The sequence below is a fragment of the Anser cygnoides genome, chromosome 10, assembly GCF_040182565.1.
Source record: "Anser cygnoides isolate HZ-2024a breed goose chromosome 10, Taihu_goose_T2T_genome, whole genome shotgun sequence".
Lineage (NCBI taxonomy): Eukaryota > Metazoa > Chordata > Aves > Anseriformes > Anatidae > Anser > Anser cygnoides.
In genome coordinates this window covers 2,386,687-2,402,170 of record NC_089882.1, presented here as the reverse complement: position 1 = coordinate 2,402,170, position 15,484 = coordinate 2,386,687, and the positions used below count along the sequence as shown (strand labels likewise).

The following is a 15,484-nucleotide window of genomic DNA, read 5'->3' as shown; positions in this document are numbered from 1 at the left end:
ATGGGAGGAAAGCTCTGTGAACAAACTATAGTTTTAGGATATACTTGTCTTTCTCTATACTGCTAGTCATATCTAGAAGAGGGGAGGAGAAAAAGGCTTTATATCCTCCAGACATATCCACATTTCTTCTAAGGACACCTCTATCTCACAGAGAAATCTCTGTGAGGTCACAGTGCAACAGATCATCAGAGGAAATGTAATCATGCAAGAGAAGGTTTCTTCTTTCCCTGGATCCTGGAGAACAGTTCTGCTATCAACTAGAAAACACCTTGTGAGAAATGTTATTCAAATTCCAGTTTGTAACCCTGTACTGAGTATGTATAAAAACAACACACTGAATACGTACCTTCCTGTATGCTGTTCTGGAGATGGTTAACAATAGCTGCTAGGATAGTAGACAGACTCATCACCTGTGCACACTGTGCCAGGCCTAAGGTAAACAGCTCATTCCAGCAGGCACGCACAAGGCTCGTATTACAATCCTGCCTATAAACAACACAAAATCAAACAATGTTAGCTAGTCTTCATATTAGGTTGGTATTATCCTACATACAGTTATGTTGATTATAACAATTAGCAATAAAGATTAACATACTCCAAACCACTCCATTAAAAGGCATATATCAGCATATGACAAGTATTCCAAAAAGCAAGAATAGACCAACTACATGAAACCATTTCAGGTTATCTGTAAAATGGTGCTCATCAGTTCTTTAACAAGATATATTTCTACCAATTAAATGCTGGCTTTGGATTCAGCTTTAGCTTCCATAACAGTAGTAACATCAGATATGGTAGTTATCATCTTGGCAAAGATGGCAATATTTTATTTTATTCTTCAAAAAAGAATATTGCACAGCCTTCACACATTTTAAAGAATTCATTAAAAATTAAACAAATTTAGTCGTTTAAAAATTGAAAAGTGTTGAGATCAGTGCTTTCATTAATTGGAAAGCAGACTGTGCAACAGTATAACATCCATTTACCCAAGTGCTTGAAATGCAGGTATGGATCTAGCCCAGTGCATAGACAGGAAAAGTAGTCGTGACGCTGACTCACAGATGTAGTGTACATTAAGGTACTCTGGCATTGGACTGGGCATTGTCAGCTGCAAAAAAATAAAAGTATGTACAGTTAGGGCATAAAATAATTTTTATTATCACTGAAATAACCAGTGAAAACATTCAACCCACTCTCATTGTCTGTCATAATGTAACCGCATAACAAGAAATTGTCAAAGTAAAACTTTACTAAACAACCCATTACTACTGCAAGGAGTGCAAAACAAGGATAGAAAACAAGATTAGAAATAATGTGGGAAAGAGCTCAAATGTTTCTTTTTGAAACATTTTAATTTTCATGTAATAACAGTTAAATCTATACATTTAATTGTTTGGTGGAATGTTGACTAGCACCACAGTACTACGAAACTATCTTCTAAAACGTCTCGTCTTCTAAAAGAAGTAAAACAAAACTCTAAAATGGGAAAATCATACAGTAGGAATCTACAATCACAAAACACCATTAATGGGAATAAGCAGGTTATGATTATGATTATCATTCAACTACATTAAGTATTGCTATTTCAAACTTTTTATTTCTTTAAACAGTGCAATGTAATACCAGCAAGATGAACACCCTCATTATTTATCTCAAAATTTTCATCAACATGTTCTTGTTTGAGTTGTGTAATTGAAGCAAACCAGGAAGGCCCTGTAACCTCTCTTAATATGAAAAAGCCTTTTAGAGGAAAGTTCGACATTCCCTAGAATTATAAATGAACTAAGCAAGACATGATACTATATAGATGATACGGAAAGTGACCATCAATGGCACTGGAAAGTGAAATAAATTTTAAAGCATCCTGATGTCTATCAAAGAGTCTTATGAAATAGTATCTATACACTTCAGATAGAGCTTGCAAGAGTGAAAACTGCATTAGATGCTAACACCAGGTGTTCTAGATTGTTATATTTAATTTTGCTAATATAAAGAAGACATGGTAAACTCATTTTGGGTTATATCTTTTATGTCAGCTTGTTTAGTAAGACATTTCAAGACTCATATACCTTAAATGTGACATGTGTATCTGTAAGTAGGGGTCCTTCCACTTCAATAATTGGTGTTGACTGATCTCTACTGATTACATGAATATTCCCTCCTCCTGTAGGATCCATCCCATCTGCCAAGTTATGAGCGGCTGTACCATCTGTGGTATTAAGTGCTTTAGCCAAAGTATCAAATGCCCTGCAAAAAGAAATAACCGACAGTGAAAGAGTACTTCCTTACACCTTTAAAAATTTCAGAGTACTCATCATATAAAACACTGTGAAGCATTTCCACTCAGTATAAGCAGGAACCACGAAGACACCAAGCCAGATTTTTCATTACAACGTGGTTCCTTTGTACTGCTTGGACATTATACAGGGACTGCCCACATATAGCTGATAAAAGGCTTTCCATGTAAGGGGGGAACTTTTTACTACTATAAATCCTGTTTTAATTGTCTTATACTAGTATTTGTACTAGTAAATGGGACTCTTCCACTTACTGTTCACTACCTGCTTCTTCTCACCTTGGAAATTTATAATAGCTTATGTGAAACCTCACAAAGCCCAGGTGCACTCTGGAGAACACCCTGCAGTCCCTATTGTTACTAATCCATTTTTTGGAACAACAGAGAACACCGTGATCTCCTTCTAAACAGCATGCCTTAATTTCCTTCCCCTTAAGACAAGATATGGACTTGATTAAACAGTTAAACGCCTCTTAAAAATCTACCTGAGAGACACTGGACAGTTTTGAGGCCCAGTATTTTTCATATTTCACTATAAGACCAATGTATGTTTTCCTTCAAAAAACAAATAAAACAAGCAAACAACCCCCCCCAACAAAACAAACAAACAAACAACACAAAAACACAAACACCATCACCCTGTTCCTAAAAATCTCAAGCCTTGCTGGAAACTTTAAGATTCTGTGTTGGTTTTCATCACTAATAAAGGTAACAGTCTTCAAATTCCTTCTAAACATTAAACAAGATGTTTACTAAGATTAGTTTTACAACATTTTTCCTACATTACCAAAAGGTATTTTGGCAGCACAATGACACAGAGAATGCAACAGTAATACAGACTCTCAAGGAGTAGATCTAAGGGCAGTGAACACTTCACAGGAAAAACTTCCATATAACAAGCCTATTAAATACTGCAGTACCAAAGTATTACTATTCTCAGAGTCAGTCAAGTTTACAAACTAGGCATTTATTCAAGCATTGGAAAAGGCTACCCACATAAGCTGGGGAGTCCCTGTCCCTGGAGAGATATTTAAGAGATGCATGAACATGTCACTGGGGGACATGGTTTAGTGATGGGACTCAGTAGGCCTGGTTGATGACTGGACTTCATGATCTTGGTGGTCTTTTCCAAAGCAGATGATTCTATGATTACTTTTCTTATCATGAAATCTGGTCTAGCCATATCATAACTACACTTATAACACAAGATATAGTTCTTCCCAAGAGGACTACAGGCTGAGGACAACAGCCAAGCTTGGATTTCCAATAATTGGCTTTGCATTTCAAAGTACTGGGCAATCTCTACTGCATTTGATGTCACAACACCAAATTACATGGATGAATGAGTGTAAGAGTGCACAATACAGAATACAAACTGCTAAATAAGATGCAAATACAAATGCATACCGTGTAATCTCACTTGCAGATTGCTCTTCTTGTTGAATTTCAGAAGTATCTCCATTATTTAGTGACTCACTGAGGTTAGCAAGAGATGTTACAACATTTGCTAGTGTTCCTAAAGCACCCTGGCTTGTCTCAGCCTAAATAAGAAGAACCGTATTAGTGGATAAGAATTATAAGTGATATATGATACACATCTTTTCCCCCATTCTTAATCTTTCTGTTCTTCTTCCCTAATGTACTTTTCCTTTGCTTTCCCTGAAACACCTACAGGAAGAACAATGGATCACATCTGATTCACAATCATCTTTAAACCCTACTGTGATCATCAATCCTAACCCCTTCTGGCACATCATGTGGGGAATAGCTATGGCATAAATATGCCTGTGAAAAGAAATCACATCCCTGTTGATCAGCTTATTACCTGCATTCCTACAGATCTTCAGACTCACCCCAACCTTATCCTCTCAAGATCAAGAATGCTTGGCATCTATGTACATAGCTAAAACAATCTATGTGTGTAGATTATGTTCAGAACTTAACTGAAAGCATTCATACCTTGGAGTCAGCAGCTAGGAGGACTGTACCATCATCCCTGATCAAAGGCTGCTGAATATTCACAAGCATTCCTGGATCAAGAAGACCTGCTGACCTGTTGAAAACCATAAGGCACCTGACAGTTAATAGTGCTTTGTATTAATCAGAAAAATATATAATAACCCATGTCAGAGTAAAAGGATTACCAATTTTTAAATTTACAATTTAATGAAGCTCAGAATTTTTTCCATCAGAATTTTAGCCTTTCTGAAACTGCTTCCAAAATGTAGCTTGAAAGACAGGAATACATTTTCATTTCCTGTGCAAAAGCAGTGACAACTTCCCAAAGGAGATATCCTCTCATTTGCTTTTGACACTGGTTTATTCCGTCTTATGAAAGCTGCTGTCTTCTCATGACTTCAGAAGCCAAATGGCAGATCTAAAGTTATGCCTTAGAGTTGCAGAAGGCATAACTGTGCATTCCAAGTTAGATGGACAGCACTAAGTAAAAAAAAAAGTTGAGTCAAGGAAATACATTTTACATTACAAAATAGTTGTATAATAAAGTTCTGCATAAAATCTCTGCTGCCTTTTCTTCTTTTTGACCAAACATAATTTCTCTCTGCTCTATCTAATTAAGGGAGGCAGTGGGAAGTCTTTGCAGTCAGTAATAAGAAGTTTGTTACTTCTGCAACAGTCCAGATCTGCATAACCCAACACAAATGAGTAATGCATGACTGGTTCAGGCCTTTGGGAGCTGATAGTTTAAGGGGTCTGACACTAACGTTGTGACTCTACATAAATAGAGTCACACTTAAGGAATATAATATCATTTATAGTGTGGAAAGGCATCTGCAGCACAAGGAGATCTTGAGGTAGCAAATGTGTCTATGAGCAGTATTTGTGAACAAACTGATTAGCAAACAAGAAACACTGTAACAACTAAAGAAATTTGTGGCTCAACCCTCCTAACTGCAGTTTTACTTGTTCAACAAAGAATATACACGCAAACAAACTGAATATAGAGATCCAGTATCTTTAGGTGATTATCATCTATTCATTCACTAATTGGACTGATAGTTTTCAAAATGTGGTATTTTAATAGAGTTCTATTTTATTCAGAAAGAAAAATTCTCTCTATTATGAATATGATAGAATATCATGCATTTCCACACACATTACCTATGGAGAAAACTGAGAGCATGAGAACCATCTAGGAGTATCTTCCACATAGCAAAAAGAAACTACTATTCTTTTGCTGACACTGTTAAGACCATTTTTTGGGGATCTGAATCAGCAGTCACTGCAGCCTCTTTTGCTACAGTATTCAGGAGGGGGAAAGCTGAGTCTGCTGTTGGTGGATTTGATTTCAGAAAAGTGCTGACGTGAGTCTATCATGCAGTAGGTCTACATGTTTGTTATTTACGTATCACGTGTGCCCCACTTGTGCTTTGATCTGTCTGGGCAACAGCCAGTACTTAATTGAAAACCACCTAGCTGTACTCAGGCAAAAATTTTGATGAGAAGCAGAGCATACTATGTTGATCTTGGTAATGGAAACCAATGGCCTGTGAAACGGAGCTCTTTTTGACTGATGCTTTAGAGCACAGGGGAAAAGACAGAATAGTTCTGCCTGCAATGCATAAATAACCTTAGACAAGATTTGTTTTATATTGAGTTACTCACCGTGCCCCATCTTTATCTGCCACAAATGTTGGAGTTGCTATTAAAGGGCTTCGTAGGTCTTTTCTGATATATATCTTTTCGGTGGAAGCTGCACAGTTGGTTGGTTTTTCACGTTGCACATCAAAAGGCTTTCTTTCACTTTGAACCGCTACAGAAGGATAGAAACACAAAGATTTGAAAGAAAGTAATATGAATATTACAAAAAAAAATCTCATAGTAGGATTTATGTTTAAATCATTACGGTGGTATGTCAGTTCAGCATGAAACTGAAATTTAATAAGACGACTAAAGAAATTTGGGTTCCAATTTTACTATACCCATGACCAAGTATAATTAACTAAGGAAGGCACAGATTGATCATTTGCTTTAAGTTTTACTGAACTACAAGCAAAGCTTATTATTTCACTGGTATTTAAAAAGACAGAACATTCTGCAACATACATTTAAAAAAAATGCTTGTTTTACAGGTAAAGCTATACTTAAATGCAAGATTCAGTCGTACTCAAATGCAAGACTAAGTCGTACTCCAGATGACTAAAACCAACACAAACTCAGAATGAACCCAGAAAAAGTCAAGACAGGCAAGTTAGCTCCTGAATCGTAACGTTATGTGAGAGATGCAGCTTAATTCCCTGGGTGAGGAGTCTCTGCATGATATGCAATTGACTCATTCATTCACTCATTCCAGACAATTAGGAAGCAGTTTTCTAAAATTAACCTTTTCAGAATTTAAAATATTTCAAGTTGAAAACTGGAAGAAAATAGGCTTAGTCTCCAACGTGCCAAACAAGCACAGTGAATCATTTAATAAAAATAGTAAAAGAGTAATTTTGCTATTTTAAGAGAATTGAAAAGTGCATATTTAAAATATCACAATATTATTATTAAGCAGATTACAGAATGATATCTGGCATCTAGGTCACTGAACTTTATGAACTCCTCTATAGTTTGGCACAACATTTGAATTGCGTACATTTTTCTCACCTGAAAATATGGATAATAAAACTAATAAAAGAATATGGCAATAATACAAAGAATTTTTTAAAGCGTTGTACTAATTCTCACAATACTTTGCAAATGTAAGGTACAATATAAATGGAGACAATATTTCTGTGCTATTCATTTTACCAATTAATCATACGGCAGTTACTACTCTACAAAATTAACATTATTAACAAACAGAAAAAATTCTACCATACTGTATAGGCCTTTTGAATGTAACGCTAAAATACATAGATACACTTCTCTGTATCCTCATAACCAGGAAGTTATTTATTTCCTGATCCTATTTTTACTAATATTGCTAAGTGTCAGGGAAGTTTAGAGAATTAGTAAGTAGGTGCATACATCTTCTTGGCTTGGTGGATACATGAGTATTAATTAGAAACCTGACCCAGTGCCCAGAAAAATTAGTGAACGTGAATCCTAGCCACACTGAGCTAAGAAAGGTTTACCTTCTAGAAATGTAACAGTCTCTCCAGCACAAGTGTCACCCACTACACTCAGCACAGTGTGTGCACAGCACAAGAATCCTAACTATGCTTTTGGAGATCCAAAGTGCAAATACAACAAAGATCTCTCTGTTTACAGATTTAAAATTCTGCCTCCATAGTAACTCAGAGGATGGAACTCATCTTGCCTAGATGACAGTAGAAAAATAATTTGCTTCACCTTAAATTCACCTTAAATTTATCACAGAAAAAAAACCAACAAACATAATAGGCTTTGTGAAGTTCTGACTGCAGAAGCAGGGGGTACTACAAATTGTAATGAAAATGCATTGAAAGAGGTGTTCAGATGCTAGCGCTGAAGCTGTAGTGAGTACTGCAAACAAACAGGAAAAGTATATTGTTCAAAATATAACAGTTTATACAATGTGTCATAATATAATGCTGTTCAAAAATGATCAAACTAATATTGAAAACAAACAAAACGGAGGGGGGGACATCAACCACTTCTCATCACTGGATAAAATGGGAGAAAAATAAACCAGTAGGAAAGCATATTCTGAACATGTAACGTTAAACTCAGATATATGTCCACCTACGTTAAAATATTTTGTACTATAAACATACACTGTTTGTAACATGCATTCTAAGTGAGGATCTAACTGGGTTCCTCACAAGAACTGCAGTAATATGAGACATGGTTCAAAACAAATCAGTGTTACACCTCAAACACAAAATAGTGAGGAAAGAAAGGTGAAATAGATGGCTGTCGAGTTTTGTCTCCTCCAGGCAACAGACTGAAATAGAGAAAACACACTAAAAAGCAATGGTAGGCCACGTATTTTTTACTTGTTAGGCACAGTCTCACATTGAGTACTTAACACTCACATTCCATTTTCATGCCCATCTCTAGACATTTCTTAAGCCTACAAAATTGGCAGCGATTCCGATGGTGTTTATTGATGATACAATCCTGGTTGCTACGACAACTGTAGGTCAAATTCTTCCTCACGCTCCTTTTAAAGAAGCCTTTGCATCCCTCACAACTGACAGCACCATAGTGACGACCTAGGAAGAATATATATTGTTATCAGACAGAAATTACTCATTTTAACATAAAAATATTTATCTTAGCCAAGTAAAACATTGCAAAAGTCACCCTTCACGTTTATTTTGTTTTCTTGCCATCATTTTGGACTGTAAAAGCATCATTGCAGTCTTACGGGATGTTTCTTTTTTACCTATTGTCAGGCCTTTTAGGTTGGTAAGTGGAAAAAAGAGAGGAAGGCTAAGCCTACATTTGAGTAAGAGGCCTGCGAAATGGTAGTTCCCGTTCTGGCCAAGTACGGATGCAATTCTATCTGCTGTTACAGGCAATAGGATACAAACTACACAAAGGATATTGCATGCTGAAAGTTACATTAAAAGAACACACATGGTAAACATTTAAGTAAATTCAGAACATAAGTAATTTCTGAATAAAATCAGAAATGCGATGTTAAGTCAAAACTCCTGTGCACATCAATTCTGGTATCATTTTAATTACACAAACACTTGAAAACAATAAAAAAAGAAGATGAAGAAGAGAGGGGGTCATTCTCTCTGTAACATGAAAGCACAATCTTCTCCCTTGGTTAATGTAGAAATTTTATCTAGTAGATTCCCTGTAACTGCATGGTTCTGAAACACAAGGATTTGCATAATATCTACTTGCCTTTTTCTGTGACCATAAAAAGCAAAAAACTACCAAGAAGTCTTAAGTTTGTTAGAGAGCACCGAGAACTGTTTTTTTTCTTGGATTAGGTAGACTTTTTTTTACAGCTCTGGGGAAACAGACTTCATGCTTCAAATGGTCTCTCAGTTACTAGGAGCTACACAATCATTTTCTCTTTCAGCATGAGCCAATTCATCATACAATCTACTTGAAGTACAAATTAATATTCTTCCAAGCAGAGCTGAACTACTCCGTATGCATAGATACAGAAGTATAACGTTATCTCTTTCCAATTTAGACTCAAGTGCTTTTACCAACAGCATGGCTAAAATCAGTCTTAAAAAAAAAAGTCACGAAACCTCCCTTCATCCTAGTAATCCTTTCAGTCAGGTATCTTGAATACCGCTTTCTATGCTTCCTTACCTGATGCTTTATCACCACAGACCACGCAATATTCTACTACCTGGGGCCGCTGAACGTCAGCTTTTCCCAGTAAACGTTCCACCGAAGCAGTGTCTGTCACTATCTGAGACAAAATTTCAGAACAAAAGGAGGTAATTAGCCAGTATTTTCTGCTGACATGAAAGCAAGAAGCTTTGTGTACAGAAGACCAGTGTATCAACAGGAAAGAGTATGACAGGTATGACAGATGTGGAATGAAATTCAGTGGCATAAAATATAAGTTAAGGGGAGTTTTTACTGTCAGTAATGGGACTGTTAAAGCAGCCATAGCGAAACATGAATTCCAAATTGAACTTCCCACTTTGTTCAGGAGAAGTAAGTTTCTTCATTTGTGCACTCAACAGTAGTCTTCCCTTCTTGCAATTACTGTCAAAAAAAATTACTGTCTATTTTAGCCAAAGATGTCTAAAATTGTTGTATTCCATACACTGTTCCCATTTATCTTCTCTGTAGCTAATAGGCATACATAGTTTACAGGGGACAGCCTGAAACAGAGATCCATTACAGAAAACTTAAGAGTTGGATTCAATGATCCTTATGGGTTCATTCCAACTCAGGATACTCTATGGTTCTGTGAAAACTGTTTGGCTTCCAAAGGTCTTGAATCCCAAAACTTCAGTTCAAAACACCCCACTTAACACAAAAATAAAAAAAAATCCAATTTGTAACAATATATAAAGCATGTAGCACTGTAAAATAAATTTTAAAAGACTGTTTGCACAATTTTTCAAATATTTGTGTAAAAATAATACTGCTCCCTGTAAAATACTCCCTGAACGATTCTATGATATTCTCTATTCTAAAAGTAGCAATAGGGTCCAGGCATTTTTTTCCCCTGAAAAAAGAATGCTAGGAAAAAATCTCAAATTTCACTAGAGATGGATTATTGTTTATATAATTTGTTTTGCAAAGCTCTCACTGATCTGGACTATGCTCAAGACCCACATACAAATGTAACAAAGGACAGCTTCTGCTCCAAAGAACTTCTACTCCAATGCTTTGGTACTGCATTATGAACATAAGTTTGCCCAGCTAAGTTGCATCTCTGCACGTGTGAATCTCTATCAGACCACCTGAAATCCTGGCACCTCTCACAAGCTCCAGCTTAAGTATTTGCTTATGTCTTTGCATAGTTAGAATTTTAATGAGAACCACAACAAGGAATGACGAATGCAATGGAATGCATGAGGAACGTGAAGACAGGCAGATTTAGGATTGAATAAAAAAAAAAAAGCCTACAATTCATATATTCTATATCCATGTTATTAGATCTTTAGGAAAACTATTGCAATTGCCAGTCTCTTAAAAACAATTCTATACTTTAAAGCACCTAAAACTTAGTAACTGAAATACACAAATCTGTGGTTTATCTCAGTTACTGTATTTACCTGAATTCTGCCTGGCACAATGTTGTCTGTGGTCGTAAAGATAAGCTGTTTGGCATTAGATGTCTCAGGTGCTGCCAGTATCACCTTTCCCGTACCAGTTCCATCTGGACTTGCTAAAATAAACTGTTGCTTTGGAGACACAGATGAGTCCACTGCTGTCACTATCTGGATTTTTTGACCTGTCTGCTGATCTGTCACAATCTGTAAAACATATTGAAGAATTTTATGATTCTGTCTCAGAATTATATGATACTGTTTCATAATAGCCCTTGTTATTTATTAATTTGCTATTTGTAAATTTATTAGACTGGTGCAAAGTTATTACAGCTACCTACATAAGTGCAAAACAACAGAATCAAAGCTAAAACAGATGTTTACAATATTTCTGTATTTACATACCTACCACACAAAAGGAAAATACTAAACAGACTTGTGAAAAGTATGAGACTGATACTGTTAAAAATGAGGAGAGATGGGGAGATATTGTAATTGCATTTAACTGTTCAAGAGAAATTAGACACAGTGGAACCCAACCAGAATAAGAACAAAGTGTAATGTTAAGGACCCCTGTATTCCTTACTGATTCTCTCAGTTCTCTAAAAGGACAATATATAGCACATTGCACTTGATGAATGGCAGGCATAAATGCATCCTATGCTCTGCCTAGTGAGACAGCATCGTAGAATTTTCCTCATATAAATAATTAAATTATAAATTATTCCAGCTGACAAAAAAATCACAACGGTACATTCTTGAGATTTTAATTTCTTTTGCATACACCTGACTATAAACTATTTTGATTTAGTACATTTATGTATTTATCTTACAGCCAGGGTAAGAATTACTATTGAAAAAAATTTCAGAGTTTACACACAGTGACATTCCTAATAAATTGACTGCATTAAGTGTCATAATAACTTTTTTAAAGTTATTTACTTATTTACTTTCCTAAATTTTGATTAACTAGACTTCTTAAGCCAGTTGTCATGTTCTTTTTGTATAACAAGCCTTACAGGAATTCTAAACATATGCTAATGGTTTTACTGAGTTAGAATGCCTTAAGACAACATTAGAGTAGCAAGCCACAATGAGTACAGGAATTAAGTTATGGAGATGATGATTTTTCTATGTTACAGAAACTCTTCAGGAAAGGCTCACCTCAGATTTTGTAATTACAAACCTAAAAAAACATGTAGGAAGTAGGTACCCAAAGTTGGGGATGAAACCAGTCTACTACTAAATTCTGGACAAGACACATTTGTAGGGATTTATTAGTCATATATTCACAGAACATAATAAGCCATTTTGGGTCTCATCTGCATAAAAGTTTCAGTGCTTAAGAGGATGACTTCCAATCCAGTTCACTTCAAAGAAGCGCTGAATAAACTCAAAATTTAAAAGGAAAAATCATCAACCCCCAGTCCCAGTGTTGTTAAATTGTTAAGTTCTTAAACCCTCTGAGTTTTCCCTGACATGTTTTCCTCAGCCACCATCACTTTCATATAGATCTTAACGAATGGAACTAGTCTGAAATCTAATCTCAGCTTATAACTGACACAACTATTATAGTACCTGTATATATGTTTTAAGGAAGCAGGAACACTCTTTTCTCTTCCTACTACGCTCCTTCCTCTAACTGTTTTTTCCAGAAATATCAGCAATATAAGGAGGTAGATTTTTTTGCACAATTGAACAAAAGTTGCCTACCTTATGAATGATGAAATATGCAGTATGCTTCAGTTATACATGCTGTGAGAACATCTACCTTGCAATGAAATAGCAGGTAAATATTGATTTGGTTACTCTACCAGGCAAAATAGAGATTATGTTACCAGATGACTGAATCAAAAATGGAAAACTTCCATCGTAACAGAATCTCGAGAATCAGCATATGAAACAATAACGCTGCCTGATTCCACCTTTTGTTCATATTTTAAAGGAATACATCTTAGTTAAAACACATAGCTAAATATGTTGATAAATGAAGAACATCTCAGTGGTGCTATCTATAAAGAAAAATCAGAGACAACTTTGTAACTTTTCACGTATCAGACACACACTGATAGTAATGACTGAATAAGAAGTGGATGATCTTTATGTTCATAAAAAATGTAGGTCATTATAAATGCTACAATTTGAGTCTTTGAAAAATATTAGTGAAAAAATTACATCATGATACCATTAAGTAAAATGATAATGTCATTTAAAAAAAACGTTTTCAGGGCTGTTCACAGGGGCAGGGTTCTCCTGGATCACAATGACCAAGTACCTCCCACCCTGATCAAAACATGTCTCAAGGACAGTCCATCCTGTGACAGAGGCTGCATTGCCAGGACCATTCCAAATGCCCTGAAGTACAAGATCCTCTTCTCCAGCATCATCTCTGGCAAAAGTACAGTGGAATATTGTACTGGCACAGAACAAGGTGGAGGAGGACAAAAAGATCAGTACTGTAACACTCTCGTAACATTAATACCTAACAATTTTCGTATTACTTGTCACTACATACATCTTTATATTATCTATCAGTAATGACAATCCACTGTGTAGTATCCCCAAGGCTAATTTCAGCCTAAATAGGCTAGTCTCCCACTGGCTCTTTTTAAAGATGACATGGAGAGAGAAGAATGCTTTTAGAGATGATCTCAGGTGTTCTGAATTGTCTGTTGACAACGTCTGCCCATTCGCTATGGTTAGAGCTCAGGCAACTTACACATGCAGGCTAAGTTTAAATTCTGCAAATATTCCTCACTGACTACATTATCAATTCAATATATACAACCAACTAGTCATCACTAAACTATACTTCAGGAGAAAGTTTCATTTGCAATAAAAATGATCTGTTCATACAAAATTTAAAGAAATCTTCCATAGACTTTAGTATGCTTTTGTATAAACCGAGAGCAGGAAGATGAAAAAAAAAAAATTAAGTTATAACAGTTTGCCACATAATCAATAGATTTTTACCTGAATGCGTTGTGGTGAACCTACAGAAGAGTCCGTGGAAATAATCTGGATACGCTGGGAAGGGCTGGTCATCACTGGAGATTCAGATAGTGAAGCCTGAACAGTCTGCACCTGTAAATAACATACAGAATTCTGATTTAAACATTTTAAAACACAGATATTTATTTACTAAACAGCATATGACCCTAGCATGCAACTTGTATTTATTGAAAAGGTTACAGTCACTAAACCAACTTGAGTTCATTTTCAATGAATTATCAGAACATTGTTTTCTTTGGGAATTGAATGAATCTCACAGATGACCAAAAAACACTCCCCCCCCCCCAAAAAAGGACAAACACCTCAAATCACTGGATAATTATTATTTTCCTCAACCAAACAAGATGTAATTAAACCATGTGATTCTTCAGTTTACTGAAATGCAGAAATATGCTTTTTTCAACTTCCAATTATGCATTCACCCCATTTTTTTTCTTTTGTAAAAAAACACACTGTACACTCAATGTGTCATGTGAAATATTTCACCCTTTAATTATTTTTTAAAGTATTTTATGAACCATCTTTTAAATTTTCAGGTAGCCCAAATTTAGTAAAGCTTTCTTTAGGCCCCTAAATAAAAATGTCCTCAATCCCAAGTACATATATGGGTCAGTAGATATGCAGATTCTGCTGGAAGAGTGCACATGCCTTCCATCTGACCAAACTGGCATTTAGTTTTTATGTCTCTGACCTTACCTCATCTATATAGTTCTCTAAAAGTATGGTGTCTTTACAGCCCACTTGAACAACATAGTCTCTTCATTTTCCAAGTAAAAGCAAGAATATTAACAATATATTATTTTTAAGGTAAAAAGATAAATTTAAAGATGGCTGGTTATCTGGATATATTTGTTTTATATAATATTTATATAATGTTTATTTTATAATTATTTATTTAATATAATTCCACTTGTTAAGTGTGCTCATACTGTTTCCTGTTTTCTTTTTCCAACTTGTTCTGCTTTTCTACTTCATAGTGGTGCAACTTTTTTTTGGAACACGCAGTTCAACAGATCTCGGCACGTATTGAGGTATATGTAGGTAACTCCTGTCATTCTAGTGAGGGTTTCACTAGTGTGACATTATGAACGCTCTGCTTTCCTGGTGCATTTTACAAGTCAATAATCTATGATGTTGATCAATACTTTAATTCTTGTGAGAAAATTCAAAACAAAAGATAATTTTGTTCTAAAGCCCTATACTGCACATGTTCACCAATATTTTCAGAAAGGTTACAAAAATATTTGAGTAACAGTATGCACAAGAGTACTATTTTGCTGTGACAGGCTGAAGGAAAGGGCAAGTAATAGAATTCTAAACAGTAAATAAATGTTCACCACAGACAACAGTATGAGATGGATATTTTCTCAGTCACGTTCTTAATTGAAAGTTATTATGTAAAATGAGGGGGAAAAAAAAACAACAATTTTTGAAGATTGCCGACAGCAAATTTTACAAGTACAACATATCTGAATACAAAGTATTATGAATTGTTACAGTATAAATTTATACAGATAGTCCACTTGAATGTGCATAAGACTCTGCA

At 35.4% G+C, this 15,484-nt stretch overlaps 1 protein-coding gene across 9 annotated transcripts in view; it reads right to left on the bottom strand.

The window, feature by feature from the left end:
- Positions 1-15,484, bottom strand: part of NR2C2 (nuclear receptor subfamily 2 group C member 2) — a 46,181-nt gene that overhangs the window by 17,296 nt on the left and 13,401 nt on the right. For all 9 annotated transcript variants that reach the window (XM_048071254.2, XM_048071234.2, XM_048071271.2 and 6 more), the window contains 10 exons: positions 13,900-14,010; positions 10,933-11,133; positions 9,506-9,608; positions 8,257-8,436; positions 5,921-6,068; positions 4,256-4,349; positions 3,704-3,837; positions 2,070-2,247; positions 987-1,108; positions 347-486 (listed from right to left, as the gene is read on the bottom strand). In XM_048071254.2, coding sequence (XP_047927211.1) covers positions 347-486; positions 987-1,108; positions 2,070-2,247; positions 3,704-3,837; positions 4,256-4,349; positions 5,921-6,068; positions 8,257-8,436; positions 9,506-9,608; positions 10,933-11,133; positions 13,900-13,971 — 1,372 coding nt within the window. In that variant the 5' untranslated portion in view covers positions 13,972-14,010. The remainder of the gene's footprint in view (positions 1-346; positions 487-986; positions 1,109-2,069; positions 2,248-3,703; positions 3,838-4,255; positions 4,350-5,920; positions 6,069-8,256; positions 8,437-9,505; positions 9,609-10,932; positions 11,134-13,899; positions 14,011-15,484) is intronic.